This window comes from Penaeus vannamei, chromosome 29 (assembly GCF_042767895.1).
Source record: "Penaeus vannamei isolate JL-2024 chromosome 29, ASM4276789v1, whole genome shotgun sequence".
Lineage (NCBI taxonomy): Eukaryota > Metazoa > Arthropoda > Malacostraca > Decapoda > Penaeidae > Penaeus > Penaeus vannamei.
In genome coordinates this window covers 1,112,997-1,130,496 of record NC_091577.1, presented here as the reverse complement: position 1 = coordinate 1,130,496, position 17,500 = coordinate 1,112,997, and the positions used below count along the sequence as shown (strand labels likewise).

Below are 17,500 nucleotides of genomic sequence, written 5' to 3'. Positions count from 1 at the left end.
ATTTTTGTGATGTTCAATTTTCTGTTATACACCCTGCACTGCTGGTCACTGTGGCCAGGAATAGGGTCCTGAGCATGGAAATATCATCCTCCCTGGAGCCGGCACTCTTTCAGTCATGGCTCGTGGATGGTACTTACCATGCAAGAGTCCTCTTAAATACCCACTGAGTCTAATCACCATTTAAAAGCTTTCTTCACTTGTGGCAAGGCATTTTTTCTCCTCCATGATATGATAGCCATGTCACCTAGTTTTAAAGGGTTCATTAACAAGAAATATATATAGTACTTTCAGTATAGGTAACATATTTTCACTCCATGTATGGTAGAAGATGCACATGTTTTAGTAGTTGCTAAGTCAGATTTTCATTGCAGAGCAAAAGAAAAGGAGTGGAAATGCTTGAAGAATTTGAAGAATGGCAATCGTATTTTCCCTTTACGTTGATCAGGATCAGAATTCTTTCATTTTATCTTTTCTTCACCACTGTCTCCCTTTCTTCCCACAACAGCCACTAGCAGATGTGATGAAACATGTCGAAAAAGGTTACCGCATGGAGGCACCTGACCTCTGCCCTCCGGAAGTTTACCAGCTAATGAAGGATGTAAGTTATTGCTGAAAAAGACTTTTCTTTACATATATGTTTGAGAGGGACAAAAGGAAGGAAAGTTCTGTATATTTAATTTCAACTTATGAATGGTTGCTTTTAAATTCGGGTGTGTGAGACTTTAAAAGTATTCCACTGTATCATCTGATTATTTTTTTCCTCCACAGGCATGGAACGAGAACTGCAAACGTAGACCCACATTCCAAGAGGCACTCAAACGACTCACACAGCTGCGACAGTCTAGCCTGGCATGACCTAGAGTAGGGGCATAAATATAGTTAAAATTGGTGCCAATGCTAGATCATGCTAGAGATTTGAAGTAGTGTCAACTTCAGTGAAGTCATTTAACAAAGGGAAGAGATAGAGTTGAGCGTCAGTGCTTGAGGAATTGTTGCGTTGGTTGGAGGTCGACATATCCTGCTCATTCTAGTGGGAAAAGTGTGTTTCCCAAAGCTTGAGTGCTTCGTGTTCCTCTGGTGTGTCTGACACAGAGACAGACTGGTGATGTTACTTCTGTAATGTGTGTTCATTACATGTGTATAAACGAACAGAAAGAAGAATGTTACAAATCAGGTATTAAGCCCAGGACACCTGAGCATTTGTCCCTCCAGACTTAACTTTCAATTTAGTGTCTTTAACTACATGACGAATGTCTGAAATGTTGATATGATGATTTTGATTATTATTTTTTTGTTTTGTTTTTTGTTTTTTTGTCAATCATTGATTTGAGTTTATTTTAGAGTCCAGGAGAGGGTGTGTATTTGGTGTCTGTGTTCTGTGTTAAGGGCCGCTTCTGGAGAGGGTGCAACATTACTGTCTCTCTTCACAATAGCTTTTTTTTTTCTTTTCTTTTTTTTTATCTAGCTGCGACAAGTGAGCAATGCCGAAGATAAAAGAAAAAAAATGAATTAAAAAAAATCTCCTAAATAATTGCTGTATTTAGAGATCATATATGTTCCTGTGTAGTGTGAAGCTGGCACTATGTTATTAGTATTTTTGTAATATAGTTGATATGATTTTTTTTCCTTCAGAGTATTATTTTGATTTTGTTTTCATATTATATTGTTAGTTTTCTGTAACTGATAAAGTTGTAGACTTTTGAAACAGAGTGAAATTGAAAAGATAAGAAAAACTAAACAAAGTGCAGAGACAACATGGACATGTCGCTAAAATTTTTTACTGCTGTGCACATTGTGATTTTTAAATTTTCTTTGGTTTTGTTGGGGTATCGTGATTGATTTGTGATTGTTTTATCGAAGGCTTTGTTGACTGCTTTCGGGACAAGAGGACTGTAGTTGATTCCCCTCCCAACCCTCACCACCAAGCCTCGTACTGTGTACTGTGTTGTTGTAGGGGGACAAGATGATTATCATTAGGCTTGATTTAGAGTCTTGACTAATGTATATCCTACTAAACTTGTGGGCTGGTTATGCCATTATTATTTCTTTTTTTCTGTATCTAACATGAAGAAAAGTTCGTGTACCACATGTAAGTGTAATTATTGTGTGTGAGAAGTGCGTCAGTGAATAAATATACACATGACATGCATGCTTGGGTGTACAGCCCAGATTTCTGTTCTTTTTGAGCAAGATGTAATTTCAGAAATCAAAATCAGCACCACTTCATGCCAGATTTTGTCATCATTCTTACTGCTTTCAAAAGTACTTGGTACCAAGAAATTGCAGATAAACATAATTCAGTATGACAATTATTTCCAGTATCAAATAGCAAACAGCATGATTATCTTCAAAGCCTTTCTGAATTTACCTTCATTCTTCATTGTACTCGCATCAGCTTTGTCACCGATATATGTTCTCTTTCTTAACTACTGTATTATGTGGTGAAGTGGAGTCATCTGATACAGCCTATTTGGTATTAGGGTTAGGGCTCTTATCTAAACAAATTGTGATTTGCCTTTAAGTTGTTTTATTTTTCATTTGTCTGTGAACATGCTTGTGTGTGCATGTGTGGGCGTGGGTGTGTGCATGTACATGTGCGTGTACATATGCGTATGCGTATACATGTGCATGTGTGTGTGTGTGTGTGAAACATACCATTGCATATACATGCGAGTACTTATATAAAGAATATATGAGCTTTGTCCTCATTAACCTATTGTTGACAGGATAGTAAGAATACATGCCATGTTGACTGTCTCTTTTTGTTTACTGATTGCCTTCACACATAGATGGCTCCACAAGTGCTTAACCACCAAGGAGTCAGCTACTAGTCCTATCTAGCTCACCTTTTACCCCTTTTCCTTGATTTCTAGAAAGATTTGGTTTTTATTTTTTATTGCTATTATTATTGTAAATAACATTATAATCATAATGTCAACAACAATAACAACACCATTGATATTAACAGCATTAGAAAAAGATATTAGAAAAAAAAAAACATTAAGAAAGTGGAAATAGGCTGTGGGTCCGTAGCCTTACTAATTGGCTCCTTGGAGGCTGAGCACTTACGAAGCCATCTACGTGCAAACAAAATTCACAAAAGAAAACGACAGCAAACAATAAGATTACCTGGCAGCATTAGGTTAAAAGGTCGAGATGAAAAGAAATAGGAATAGTTTGTTAGACTGGAGAAGAAAAAAAAAATACATCATATTCATGGATTGGAAATATAAAGCCCTGTGCTTTTGTACACTTATAGGAAATGCGTAGTGGTCATGAAGTCATAAGGTGGCATCACTGTACTGTAATTTTTGCGTTGACTGTCTCCATTCCCCACCACAAGGAACTTTGGCAAGGAAGGAACTAGCCAAAATTTATATCCTGGGATTATCTATGGTGCTCATAACATATCTTAAGACATCCCAGTTCCGGTACCTTGGAATGGGGGTCTCGTATTTTAACCCTGACAACAGTTCAAACAAAGAAGAAAATGTAAAACCAATCATTCATCTTTGATTTTTTTTTTTTTTTTTTTTACCAATGTGAAACAACAACAATTATGGATGAATTGTATCTGTTTTGTTAGAGGGAAGAAGGAGAAGAATAGAAAGAAAAAGAGAAACTGATGAACCATTCCTTTTTTTTTCTTTCATTATTATTTGTTTTTATTAGAAGGCATTTAGCCGCTTATTGAGGAAGATGCCTTATCAGTAGGGATTTGGCTGTGTGTAAATGCCATGTCTGTGTTATTCTGAAGCTTGACCAACTTGGTTGTACCTTTGATGTTCAGGGTTTGGTCGATAAATAACAATAAATAACAGTTAAATGTTTGTTCAATGTGACCTGTTCATGGCTGATGAACTGTAAACATTTTGTGATGACAGAAGTTTATTTGGATAAAAAAGTAGCAGTATTTCAAAGTTGATCATCTTGTCTTGATTGTAACTTATGGTATTGAATAGTATTGCCACATGTCAGATCTCAACATGAGAACTGTAGAAGGATTATTTGTTGATTTGCATTTCTTGCAAATTGGCATTAAACACTTACCATTCAAAAAAAAGAAAGAAAAAGAAAAAAAAATCTTGTAACTTAATTATCTCCTTAATTCCTATTGGATGGAATTGATAAAGCATATAGGTATGTGTTTGTTGATTATATTTTTGATATGTGAAGAGTAATGCCAGATAGACTTCTAGCATTTATAATACTTGCCATTTACAACTTGGTAATAAATGTGGAACTATAGTATTTTCATTAATATATTCTGAAATGTTTCTTCCATGGAGATGTTATTGTGTCAGACTTCATGTAACATTGGTGATCTTTTTTTCCCAAGGTTCTCTTCAATGTGTGAGCCTCTATTACCCAGTATTTGTGTGTGCTCAAGCGAATGGAAGGTCTAGATTTAGTAAGTAAGGTCAAAGTGCATCCAGGTCATTTGTTTATGAGGCTGAGGAAACCTATCTAAAAGTTCCTTTGATACAGGAACCAATTGGCTTTTGTTTTTATTACATGTTTATTTAATTTGATATATATGTATATATTTTGGAGGTACTAATGAAAACTATTAGTGACAGGAAATATATATATTTTTTCTTTATTTTCTTTTAATTCAAATGTTCACTTCAAGACGTAAATTTTGCTTTTGCTTTCCACAAGCATTGTTTTAAAAAGAAAATAAAGCTTGTATAACCTCTGGCTGAGGACTTACTCTCCTGGACGCACTTTCCAAGTGTGAGAAGAATGCCGTTCTAAAACAGTCAAGTTCTGGACTAGAAAACATTTTTTATGGATTTTTAAGGAAAACTATTTTTTTTTCTAATGTTGTAAGAGAACTGGATTAATACCACACCAGTGATGTGCTATAAGTAGCTATGAAAGTAGTGGTGTGCTGGTCATTAGGTTAAGCCAGGTAAGTTTGTAGTTAAAAAAATAAACACAAATTGTAAAAAGCAAGTTTTGGAAAGTGCTGTTTTTTTTATTATTTTTTCTTCCTTTTTATCTTCGTTTTTGACAATGAACTGCAGTAGTTCAATTGTGTATCCTTTTTTTTATTATGAGTTGTAGATATTCAATTGGAGCAAATTTTTATTTTTTAACCAGATCTTTTTAGTGAAACATCAATGAAAGCTTAAAATCACTTCAGCTTACAAAATAATTTTTTTGTGTGTGGCTTTTATTTAATTGTTCATAAATGGAGAACAATAAAAGTACTACATTTTCAGTGTTTTCTTGTTTTTCCTGTATATATATTACACGTACATGTGTGTGTGTGTGACGGAGACAGACTGGAGTGGAGTTGGTTGGAGAGTATTGTGGGACAAAGGTTTTCTTATGAGAGGGGGGGGGGGGAAGAGGAGACTGGTGTCTGAGGAGTAAAGTTAAAGGTAGGTGGAGGTGCGTGTGCGATAGGGGAAGAAGGGGGGAACGTTTGTCTGTCTACTGCAGGTAGTGCGGGGAGGGAAAGGGGATGGTGCTGGGGCTGTAGTTGAGATTGTAGCTGTGGTTGAGATTTGGGTGTCTGGATTTAGAGTGGCAAAAGAGGTTGAATGTAGAAATTGGAATCTTGGTGAAGAAGGGAAGGGTAGAGTTGGATGAAGTTGAACTGCAGAGATGGGGTTGCCAGAGAGATCAGCTAGTTTTGATATTACTTGCATTAGTGGCTTCAGCTTCAGAGTCTGGACTGTTACGAGACTGGAGGAGCTGGATCGGGCGCCGGGTACGGAAAGGGGACTCTACCCTATAGGAAATACATTACTGGCCTGAGCCGATTAGAATAAGTACTGTGTTGGGGAGGGCAGTTTAGTCGGGAGTTATGCCAAGTTGGGGCCCACTTAGAGGTCTCGTCTGGAGAGTGTGAGGTGTTGGGAGGGATGAACAAATAGCTGAGGGAAAGATTGCAAATTGTGGAGCTGAGGCAAAGGTAGACCTGATGGGTCACGTCCTGGTTTTGGGAAAAAAAAAAAAAAAAAAAAAAAAAAAAAAATTTTTTTTTTTTTTTTTTTTTGTTTTTTGGAGATATTGTTGAAAGAGAAGAGTGCTGCCTGAGTAAGGAGGGGGGGGATCATGAAAAATCGGTCTCATTTAGCTGGGCTAAATAGAGTAGTTAAGATATTTGTAGGGTTGGTGGTGGAAGCGGGACCGTTGTTGAGGGGGTAGTATTACGGAGAGATGGAGAATTACGGATGTAAGGTAGTAATAAGGGAGGTTGGGGTGTTTGATGAAGAAGGTTGTAGGGGTAGAGTTGATGAATTTGAGGAAGTTGGGAGGGTAGGGATGTCTTCTGGAGATTGAGTCTGCTTGGGTGGGTAATGCACAAGTAGGCATTGAGGAGTGGGTAGTAGTTTCAATGATCGGAGTCTTGGTCAAAGGAGAGCCTGGGATCGGGGAGCCGGTGGGGCTATTTGATGAAGGGACAAGCCTCATTGCCCCTAATAGGGGTATTACATCTTCATTACTGGCCATGGGAAGCCTTGATTATTTAAAAGGAAATAAACAGTCCACCCCCCAGAGCCCCTGTAAGGGCTAGATTAGTCGGGAATACCGTGCCCATAGTTCCCGCAGGCCGTTCATCCTTTCAGCACGGCTCTTACGCCTTAGGAAGTAGATAGTAGAAGGGGTTGGAGAAGGGACGAAAACAAAAAGCTGGAGGGGGGAAAGACCATGCAAAATTAGTTAAGCGAGGGCTGAGGCCCTAGACAGGGGAGATCCCTGTATTGGGTCTGTCTCCGTCTCCCAAGCCCCCCCACGACAACAACGGACAAGGGATTGGGGGGGCCCTAACAAGGGTATAACGTCTTTATTATTGGCCATGGTAAGTCTAGACTATGCTGGGAAAAGAAATGGTCCGCCCCTCAGGGTCCCTTTGAGGGTTAAGGCTAGATAACTAAAACAGGGGAATACCGTGCCCATGGCTCCCTCAGGCCGTTTCAGCACGGCTCTTACACCTTAGGAAGTAGATAGTAGAAGGGGAAGAATACCGTGTAAAATTAGTCGAGTCGTGGGCTGAGGCCCAAGGTAGGGGAGATTCCGAGCATTGCGTCCCAGTCCTCGCCCCCCCCTTACAACAGCTGGCAAGGGAATGGGGGGGGACCTTTGACATTTAACACTCTGTATACTAAACGTTAACTCCTATACCCTTTTCACCACAGTACTTCACCATATTGCTATATGACCTCAGAGGTCTAGCACATTTATTTGTTCCAACCATTACCCATGGGCAATCATGAAGATTTTGTACCCTTATTAGGGGCTTGCTCCTTCAACTAGCCAATCTAAATTTGACCTCTGGTTTCCCGACCCCTGCCTCTCCTTTGACCACGGCTCTGACCGTTGATGCAAAAATACTTTCCTCGATGTATATACATTTAGTATGTTTTTGTGCTCAGTGTATGAATTGTACCGTAGAAAAGGGGGGATACGATAACGACTGGCTAAATTCGAGTAATATTACTGTCTTTCAGATAATTATGACCACCCCCTGCCAAGCGCATCTTCACCTATGAAGATGCCTGTCCTCTCCATTAGTTGGTTTGTGAGAAGTCTCAACGGGAATCTCTTATCATGACGCTCATCGATGCCACAGGAGTCCAGCAACAGCCGAGGAAAAATATATTCAGTCACATCTTACGACAAACTTCATTAAAAAAAGAAAAAAATATATATATGTAGTTTTTTAACCATTTCATAAGATGCATGTAATTAGAAAAAAATGGGGGAACACTAAAACACTCGACTTCAAATTACCAACTTTTAAGATAATTTTCTTCAACACATAAAATACAAACAAGCAGATTTAGACAGGGAAATAAGAACAAGTTTTTTCTTAAACCTATCGTGAAAGAAAAAAAAACACGAGTAATAAATCAAAAGAAAATAAGAAAAGCCATTTTTAAAAGTCTCACAATACCATTATTAAAAGTGTCAACACCAAAATAATTCATAAAAAAGGCTCCACGATATATCATCTATATATACACATACAATATCATTATCATTGTAACAACACAAAATACACTCAACTTCATTGTGTTATAAAATATCCTGAGACATTACAGTTAATATTATTACCATTATTATCATCATCGTTTTATTATCATCTATAGCGCTTTAGGTTTTCCCATAAAAAATATCCATAAAAAATATTACTATGTTACTACACTAACGTGGCATACTTTAACCTTCTAGAGAGCAGTGTAGATGTAAAACAGTTAGGCTCTTTGAACAAAAACAGACATTTGTAGATTCAATATCACTCCCAGAAATCAAACACTAAAACAACCAAAGGAGCAAAGGAAAAAATACTGAATAGTCAGTATATGATAAAAAAATGCAAGAAATATGTTAATAATTTGAAAACAAAAATAAACAGGAACATATAAATATATATGTACATCAATATAGCACAATACATAAGTGTACAGAAGAAAACGAAAAACGTGATGATAAAAACGGAGAATACGATCGGCAGAAGAGAAGGAGGAAAAGACAAGAAATTAGCATACAATAATGGAAGTGTGATGAAAAGCAAACGAAAAGAAATTATATATATATAAACAAGTAAACAAGAAGGGGAATACAATTAAAGACAAAATACGGACTTCATATTAACAAATAAAAAATCTAAACAACAAAAAACGAGGAAGAAAATAAATTGCGATTATTATTCAAACATTATATTCTCAGTCTGAAGACAGTCATTTGAATATATTAACTATGTTGATATAATACTATATTTTACTAAGCAAACGCAGATTCATTCACGCACTCAATCATAATGTATTAACCGTTAAAATATATCCGACTCTTAAACAAGCCAGAAGGAAGTGGCACTTGTACCTCTGTTTACAAGTCACAAAGCCGTGTTTCTCGGTTTCTTGGTTAGTACTGGCAGGCAGTCCTGTGTGTCTGGAGAGATTTCGTCGTCGTCGTCGTCCTCCAAGTCAAGGGGAACCAAGGAGAAGAGTAAGTCATCTGCTTCTTGGTTCTCTTCCTGGTTCTCGGGTTCTCCCTCTCCGTCTTCGGCCGGGGACGCGGTTCCTCGCGAATCACTTCTTTTGTAATGGGTCTCCAACGTCGCGTGGTTCTCGCTTGGGTTCTTCGGGACGCCTTGGTGCCTGAGGGGCGTCAGGGTGCTGTGTTTCTGGCAGGAGGGCGACGCCTCCTGCTTCCTGCGAGGCGAGACTTTCGCTCTCTGTGGGGACTGGTGGGCGGTGTGGGCGGTGTGGACGCCCTGCTCGTGGCAACAGGGACTGGGCAGTATGAGCACCACACTGTTGCCCGCTTCCCCGCACGCGTGTAGACAGGTGAATGCTGTCCTGTTTGCACCATTGCAATAAGGAGAGCTGTTTTCCAGAGGCGCATGGAAGAGGTCGCTTTCACAGTGTCCCATCGTCTGGAATATGACAGGCGATTCACGTATGAAGCTCTGGCGGGACTTGGGGCTGTCTGTGGATTCCGTCGGGGTTGGGGACGCTTGAGGCACGTCCGTTTTAACCTTGTCTGGTCTACTGTTGGCTGCTTCTACTTCTTCAGTTTTGAGGCTTTCTCTTGAGCTACGGATGTCATCCACGTCTTCGCCAACCTCTTCTTTTTGCTCTTTTTTTATTTGTACTTGATCTTCTATTTGGATGTCAACTGCTTTATTGCTATCAGCGTCACTATCGGGTGTTATGGGGGAATGAAGTATAACCATTCTGTGCGGATGGACAGTCATGGGCAGGTAGTGGTGTTTGGTCTTGGCTTGTTCGTCGTCTCCTCCTCCTCCTGTTCCTTCACTTTCTCCTCCTCCTTCCTCATCTTCGGTTATATTGACGTAACTTTTCGCAGTCTTCTTGTCCTCAGGATGTACCTGGTGCCCCTGGGTCGTTGACAGCCCCGGCTGGCGCACCGGCTCATCTTTCACGTTCACGTAACTCCTCCTGACCCTCGCTGAGACCGGCCGCCCGCTGCCGTCCACGAGGGAGGCGCCATTCCTCTTGTGCTTCGACCCCGTCATGTCCAGGTACCTCCCGCTGGAGTCGCGGCCCTTCTTCGGGCTTCCCTGGTACATCTCCAGCGGAAACTCGTGGATAATGGGTTGGTGAGAGCTGTAGGAAAGGTTTCTCTTGAGTCCAACATGAAGCCTGCCCTCTGTCTGGGCCAAAAGGGATGAGGCACAAAGGAGCGTGTCCTGGGTCCGTCTGGAAGAGTCTTCACCATGGAGCAAGTCCGCTCCTCTCAGGAAGAGGTTCCTGGCCGTGTGGAGGCCGGAGCCCTGGCGGGCGTAGAGGGGTCTTGCTCTGCCCTCGAGGCCGAAGGTGTCCCTGGCCATCGGGAGGTCCGAGGGCGAGGGCAGGACTTCTCCGGTCTCGGACAGCGCCAAGGTCGTCGTCGTCTGTGACCAGAAGGATCCGCCGCGAGCACGAAACTCAGTGGAATCATCCTCCCGGAGGATGTTGGCGTTGTGGACGGAGACACCAGCGTAGGAGGGCCCGCGACACGCCATGAGGGTGCCCATGCAGCCCTCCGTCCCGGCCATGTCGTCGGCGCCGTCCTCACGCTCTGAAGTTCACAATTTAAAGAAGAGTTCTTGGACATGACTGGTAAAAAGAGCCAACAATTCACCAAACTTAACAGTGCAATGGAAATCTAAAGAACGTGACGTGCGCTTTAAAAGGACCTAAACTAAAGACTCAACCATAAAAAAAATGATGATGCTCGAATGATACAAGATGACCGGGCAAGAACACCTACCTCCAGGGCTGTTCTGGTCGACGGGAGCTGCCCCACTACAACACTGCAGGGCTGTGACGTCATGACTACCAAACGCAGACGCCAGGAGCATCACCACGCTCTACGGGAAAAGGTTGTGCCATTACATTCAGGTCTTGTTAGCTGAATAGCGAAGAGGGGAGAAGAAGAATAGAGAAAGGAAAGGAGAAGAGAAGAAGAATAGAGAAAAAAATAAAAAAGAGAGGACGGAAGAGAGAGGAAGAGAGGAGAGGAGATGGAAGAGAGGAGAGGAGATATGAGGGAAGGGGAGGAGAGAGAGGAGAAGAGAAGAGAAGAGAAGAGAGAAGAGAGAAGAGAAGAGAAGAGAGAGAGAGAAGAGAAGAGAAAGAGAAGAGAGAGAGAGAGAGAAGGGGAGAAGAGAAAGAGAGAAAGAAGAAGAGAGAAAGAGAGAGAGAAGAGAAGAGAAGAGAGAAGAGAGAGAAGAGAGAAGAGGAGGAGGAGGAGAGGAGAGGAGAGGAGGAGGGAGAGGAGAGGAGAGGAGGAGGAGGAAGGAGAGGAGAGGAGAGGGAGAGGAGAGGAGAGGAGGAGAGGAGAGGAGAGGAGAGGAGAGGAGAGGAGAGAGAGGAGAGGAGAGGGAGAGAGAGAAGAGAAGAGAAGAGAAGAGAAGAGAAGAGAAGAGAAGAAGAAGAAGAAGAGAAAGAGAAGAGAGAGAGAGAGAGAAGAAGAAGAGAAGAGAGGAAGAGAAGAGAAAGAGAGAGAGGAAGAGAAGAGAAGAGAAGAGAAAGAGAGGAGAAGAGAGAAGAAAAGAGAAAGAGAGGAGAAGAAAAGAGAGGAGAAGGAAGAAAAGAGAAGAGAAGAAAAGAGAAGAGAGAAAGAGAGAGAGAAGAGGAAAAGAGGAGAAGAGAGAAAGAGAGAAAGAGAGAGAGGAGAAGAGAAGAGAGAAGAAGAAGAAGAAGAAGAGAGAAGAAGAAGAAGAGAGAAGAGAGAAGAAGAAGAAGAAGAAGAAAGAAGAAGAAGAAGAGAAGAAGAGAGAAGGAGGAGAAGAAGGAGGAGAGAAGAGAGGGGGAAGGGAGAAGAGGAGGAGAGGAGAGGAGAGGAGAGGAGAGGAGGAGAGAGGAGGAGAGGAGAAAGAGAGAGAGGAGAAGGAGAAGAAGAGAGAAAGAGAAGAGAGAAAGAGGAAAGAGAGAAGAAGAGAGAGAAGAGAAAGAGAGAAAGAGAGAGAGGAGAAGAGAAGAGGAGGAGAGACAGGAGAGGAGAGAGGAAGAGAAGAGAGAAGAGGAAGAGGAGAGAGGAGAGGAGAAGAGTCAAGAGAGAAAGAGAAAGAGGAGAGGAGAGCAAGAAGAGAGAAGAGAAGAGAAGAGAAGAAGAAGAGAAGGAGAAGAGAGAGGAAGAGGAGAGGAGAGGAGGAGGAGAGGAGAGGAGAGGAGAGGGAGAGGAGGAGAGAGGAAGGAGAGGAGAGGAGGAGAGGAGAGGAGAGAGAGGAGAGGAGGGAGGAGGAAGGAGAGGAGAGGAGGGAGAGGAGAAGGAGGGAAGAGGAGGAGGAGGAGGAGAGAGAAAGAGAGAGGAGAGAAGAGAAGAGAAAGAGAAGAAGAGAGAAGGAAGAGAGGAGAGGGAGAGGAGAGGAGAGGAGGGAGAGGAGGAGGGAGAGAAGGAAGAAGAAGAAGAGAAGAGACAGAGAGGAGAGGAGAGAGGAGAGAGAGAGGAGAAGAGAAGAGAGAAAGAGAGAGAGGAGAAGAGAGGAGAGAAAGAGAGAGAGGAAGAAGAGGAAGAGGAGAAAGAGAAGAGAGGAGAAGAGAAGAGAGAGAGAAGAAGAAGAAGAAGAAGAAGAGACAGGAAGGAGAAGAAGAAGAAGAAGAGAAGAGAAGAGAAGAAGAAGAAGAAGAAGAGAGAGAAGAGAGAGAGGAGAAGAGAAGAGAGAAGAGAGAGAAGAGAGAGAGAGAAGAGAAGAGAGAAAGAAGAGAAAGAGATGAGGAGGAGAAGAGAAGAGAGAAGAAGAAAGAGAAGAAGAAAGAGAAGAAGAAAGAGAAGAGGAAGAAAGAAGAGAAAGAGAAGAGAAGAAGAAGAGAAGAGAAGTAGAAAGAGAAGAGAATTAGAAAGAGAAAGAGAATGTGAAAGAGAAAGTGAAAGAGAAAGAGAGAAGAGAAAGAGAAAGAGGAAAGAGAAAGGAAGAAGGAGGAAAGAGGAAGAGGAAGAAGAAGGAGAGGAGAAGAAAGAGGAGAGAAAGAAGAGAGAGGAGAAGAAGAAAGAAGAAGAGAAAGAAGAAAGAGAGAAAGAAAGAGAACGTGAAAGAGAAAGTGAAAGAGAAAGACAAAGTGAAAGAGAAAGAAAGAGAAAGAAGGAGAAGAGGAAGAGGAAGGAAGAGGAAGAGGAGGAGAGGAGAGAAAAGAGGAGACGAGAAAAGAGAAGAGAGGGAGAAGAGAAGAGAAGAAGAAGAAAGAAAGAAAGAAAGAGAGAGGAGAGAGAGAGGAGAAGAGAAGAGAGAAAGAGAGAAAGAGAGAGAGAAGAGAAGAGAGAAAGAGAGAAAGAGAGAGAGGAGGAGAGAAGAGAGAAAAAGAGAGAGGAAAAGAGAAGAGAGAAAGAGAGAAAAAGAGAGAGGAGAGGAGAAGAGAAGAGAGAAAGAGAGAAAGAGAGAGAAGAGAAGAGAAGAGAGAAAGAGAGAGATGAGAAGAGAAGAGAGAAAGAGAGAAAGAGAGAGATGAGAAGAGAAGAGAGAAAGAGAGAGAAGAGGAGGAGAGAAAGAGAGACAGGAGAGAGCAGGAGAGAGGAGAGAGAAAGAGAGAGAGGAGAAGAGAAGAGAGAGAGAGAGAGGAGAAGAGAAGAGAGAGAGAGGAGAAGAGAAGAGAGAAAGAAGAGATGAGAAGAGAGAAGAAGAGAAGAGAGAGAGAGGAGAAGGAGAAGAGAAGAGAGAAAGAGAGAAAAAGAGAAAGAGAGAGAGGAGAAGAAGAATAGAGACAGAGAGAAGAGAGAGAGGAGAAGAAGAAGAGAGAAAGAGAGAAAGAGAGAGAGGAGAGAGAAGAGAAGAGAAGAGAGAAAGAGAGAGAGGAGAAGAGAAGAGAAGAGAGAAAGAGAGAGAGGAGAAGAGAAGAGAAGAGAGAAAGAGAGAGAGGAGAAGAGAAGAGAGAAAGAGAGAGAGGAGAAGAGAAGAGAGAAAGAGAGAGAGGAGAAGAGAAGAGAGAAAGAGAGAAAGAGAGAGAGGAGAAGAGAAGAGAGAAAGAGAGAAAGAGAGAGAGGAGAAGAGAAGAGAAGAGAGAAAGAGAGAGAGGAGAAGAGAAGAGAAGAGAAGAGAAGAGAGAAAGAGAGAGAGGAGAAGAGAAGAGAAGAGAAGAGAAGAGAGAAAGAGAGAGAGGAGAAGAGAAGAGAAGAGAAGAGAGAGAGAGGAGAAGAGAAGAGAAGAGAGAAAGAGAGAGAGGAGAAGAGAAGAGAGAAAGAGAGGAAAGAGAGAGAGAGAGAGAGAGAGAAAGAGAGAAGAAGAGAGAGGAGAAGAGAAGAGAGAAAGAGAGAAAGAGAGAGGAGAAAGAGAGAAGAGAGAGAAGAGAGAAGAGAAGAGAAGAGAGGAGAAGAGAAGAGAGAAAGAGAGAAAGAGAGAGAGGAGAAGAGAAGAGAGAAAAAGAGAAAGAGAGAGATGAGAAGAGAAGAGAGAAAGAGAGAAACAGAGAGAGGAGAAGAGAAGAGAGAAAGAGGAGAAGAGAAGAGAGAGAGATAGAAGAGAAGAGAGAAAGAGAGAGAAGAGAAGAGAGAAAGAGAGAGAGAGGAGAGGAGAAGAGAAGAGAGAAAGAGAGAGAGGAGAGGAGAAGAGAAGAGAGAAGAGAGAGAGAGGAGAAGGAGAAGAGAAGCAGAAGAGAAAGAGAGAAGAGAGAGAGGAGAAGAAGAAGAGAGAAAGAGAGAAAGAGAGAGGAGAAGAGAAGAGAAGAGAAGAGAAGAGAGAAAGAGAGAGAGGAGAAGAGAGGAGAAGAGAAGAGAAGAGAGAAAGAGAGAGAGGAGAAGAGAGAAAGAGAGATAAAGAGAGAGAGGAGAAGAGAAGAGAAGAGAGAAAGAGAGAGAAAGAGAGACAGGAGAAGAGAAGAGAGAAAGAGAGAGAGGAGAAGAGAAGAGAGAAAGAGAGAGAGGAGAAGAGAGAAAGAGAGAGGAGAAGAGAAGAGAGAGAGAGAGAGGGGAAGAGAAGGGAGAAAGAGAGAGAGGAGAAGAGAAGAGAGAAAGTGAGAGAGGAGAAGAGAAGTGAGAAAGAAGAGAAGAGAAGAGAGAATGAAGAGAGGAGAGAGGGGAAGAAGAGAGAAGGGAAGAGAGAGGAGAAGGAGAAGAGAAGAGAGAAGGTAGAGGAGAAGGAGAAGAGAAGAGAGAAAGAGAGAGAGGAGAGGAGAAAGAGAAGGGAAGAGAAAGAGAGAGGAGAAGAGAAGAGAAGAGAGAAAGAGAGAGAGGAGAAGAAGAAGAAGAAGAAGAAGAGAAAGTGAGAGAGAGGAGAAGAGAAGAGAGAAGAGAGAGAGGAGAAGAGAAGAGAGAAGAGAGAGAGGAGAAGAGAAGAGAGAAGAGAGAGAGGAGAAGAGAGAAGAGAGAGAGGAGAAGAGAAGAGAGAAGAGAGAAGAGAGAGAGGAGAAGAGAAGTGAGAAAGAGAGAGGAGAAGAGAAGAGAGAAAGAGAGAGGAGAAGAGAAGGGAGAAAGAGAGAGGAGAAGAGAAGAGAGAGAGGGGAAGAGAAGAGAGAAGAGAGAGAGGAGAAGAGAAGAGAGAAGAGAGAGAGGAGAAGAGAAGAGAGAAGAGAGAGAGAGGAGAGGAGAAGAAGAGAAGAAGAAGAAGAAGAGAAAGAGAGAGAGGAGGAGAAAGAGAAGAGAAGAAAGAAAGAAGAGAAAGAGAACGCGAGAGGAGAAGAGAAGAAGACGAAGAAGAAGAGAAGGAGAAGAAGAAGAAAGAAGAAGAAGAGAAGGAAGAGGAAGGAAGAAGGAAGAAGAAGAAGAAGAGGAGAAGAGAGAAAGAGAGAGAGGAGAAGAAGAGAAGAAGAAGAAGAGAAAGAGAGAGAGGAGAAGAGAGAGAGAAAAGAGAAGAGAGGAGAAGAGAAGAGAGAAAGAGAGAGAGGAGAAGAGGAAGAGAAGAGAAGAGAGAGAAGAGGAGAAGAGAAGAGAGAAAGAGAAGAGAAGAGAGAGAAGAAGAAGAAGAAGAAGAAGAAGAAGAAGAAGAAGAAGAAGAAGAAGAAGAAGAAGAAGAAGAAGAAAGAAAAAGAGAGAGAAGAAGAAGAAGAGAAGAGAGAGAGAAGAAGAAGAAGAAGTAAGAAGAAGAAAAGGAAGAAAAAGAAGAAGAGGAGAAGGAGAAGGAAGAACAAGAGGAAGAAGAAGAAGAAGAAGACTGAAGAAGAAGAAGAAGAAGAAGAAGAAGAAAGAGAGAGAGAGGAGAAGAGAAAGAGAGAGAGAGAAAGAGAGAGAGGAGAGGAGGAAGAAGAAGAAAGAAGAAAGAGAAGATAAGAAAGAGAGAAAGAGAGAGACAGAGAGGAAGAAGAAGAAGAAGAAGAAGAAGAAGAAGAGAAAGAAGAAGAGGAAGAGGAGAAAGAGGAAGAGAGAAGAAGAAGAAGAAGAAGAAGAAGAAGAAGAAGAAGAGAGAAGAAGAGAGAGAAGAAGAAGAAGAAGAAGAAGAGAAGAAGGAGAAGGAAGAAAAGAGAAAGAGAGAGAGGAAGAAGAAGAAGAAGAAGAAGAAGAAGAAGAAGAAGAGAGAAGAAGAGAGAGAGAAGAAGAAGAAGAAGAAGAAGAAGAAGAGAAGAAGAGAAGAAAGCGAGAAGAGAAGAAGAAGAGGAGAAAGAAGGAAGACGAGAAAAAGAGAGAGGAGAGGAGAAGAGAAGAGAAGAGAGAAGAAGAGGAGGAGGAAGGAGAGAGGAGAAGAGAAGAGAGAAAGAGAGAGGAGAAGAGAAGAGAGACGAGGAGAAGAGAAGAGAGAAAGAGAGAGAGAGAAAGAGAAGAGAAGAGAGAAGAGAAGAGAGAGAGAGAGAAGAGAGAGAGAGAAAGAGAAGAGAGAGAGAGAGAGAGAGAGAGAAAGAGAGAGGAGAAAGGAGAGAAGAGAGAAAGCGAAAGAGAGGAGAAGAGAAGAGAGAAGAGAGAGAGAAAGAGAGAAGAGAAGAGATAGAGAGAGAGAGGAGAAGAAGAAGAGAAGAAGAGAGAGAGAGAGAAGAGGAAGAGGAGAGGAGGAGAAAAGAGAAGAGAGAAGAAGAGGAAGAAGAAGAAGAAGAGAGGAGAAGAAGAAGAAAGAAGAAGAAGAAGAAGGAAGAAGAGGAGGAAGAAGAGAAGAAGAGAGAGAAGAAAGAAGAAAGAGAGAGGAAGAAGAAGAGAAGAGAAGAAGGAGAAAGAAGAAGAAAGAGAGAGAAGAAGAGAAGAGAAGGAAGAAGAGAAGGGAGAGAGAGGAAGGAGAGAGAGAGAGAGAGAAGAAGAAGAGAGAGGAGAGAGAAGGAAGAAGAGAAGAGAGAGAGAAGAAGAAGAGAGAGAGAGGAAGAAGAAGAAGAAGAGAGGAAGGAAGAAGAAGAGATAAAGAGAGAGAGGAGAAGAAGAAGAGAAAGAGATAAAGAGAGACAGGAGAGAAGAAGAAGAAGAGGAAAGATAAGAGAAGAGAAGAAGAAGAAGAAGAAGAAGAAGAAGAAGAAGAGAGAAGAGAAAGAAGAAGAGAGAAGAAGAGAGAGAGAGAAAGAGAAGAGAGAGAAGAAGGAGAAGAGAAGAGAAGAGAGAGAGAAGAGAGAGAGGAGAAGAGAAGTGAGAAAGAGAGAGGAGAAGAGAAGAGAGAAAGAGAGAGAAGAAGATAGGAGAAGAGAAGAAGAAG

At 41.8% G+C, this 17,500-nt stretch overlaps 2 protein-coding genes across 7 annotated transcripts in view; one reads left to right on the top strand and one right to left on the bottom strand.

The window, feature by feature from the left end:
• Nucleotides 1–5,223, top strand: part of Csk (C-terminal Src kinase) — a 296,171-nt gene extending 290,948 nt beyond the window's left edge. For all 6 annotated transcript variants that reach the window (XM_070142740.1, XM_070142744.1, XM_070142741.1 and 3 more), the window contains 2 exons: nucleotides 506–598; nucleotides 769–5,223. In XM_070142740.1, coding sequence (XP_069998841.1) covers nucleotides 506–598; nucleotides 769–855 — 180 coding nt within the window. In that variant the 3' untranslated portion in view covers nucleotides 856–5,223. The remainder of the gene's footprint in view (nucleotides 1–505; nucleotides 599–768) is intronic.
• A 2,516-nt stretch (nucleotides 5,224–7,739) lies between these two features.
• Nucleotides 7,740–17,500, bottom strand: part of LOC113821986 (uncharacterized) — a 147,163-nt gene continuing 137,402 nt past the window's right edge. Inside the window, exons 24-25 of the mRNA XM_070142739.1 lie at nucleotides 10,738–10,837; nucleotides 7,740–10,545 (exon numbers count right to left, since the gene is read on the bottom strand). Coding sequence (XP_069998840.1) covers nucleotides 8,855–10,545; nucleotides 10,738–10,837 — 1,791 coding nt within the window. The 3' untranslated portion in view covers nucleotides 7,740–8,854. The remainder of the gene's footprint in view (nucleotides 10,546–10,737; nucleotides 10,838–17,500) is intronic.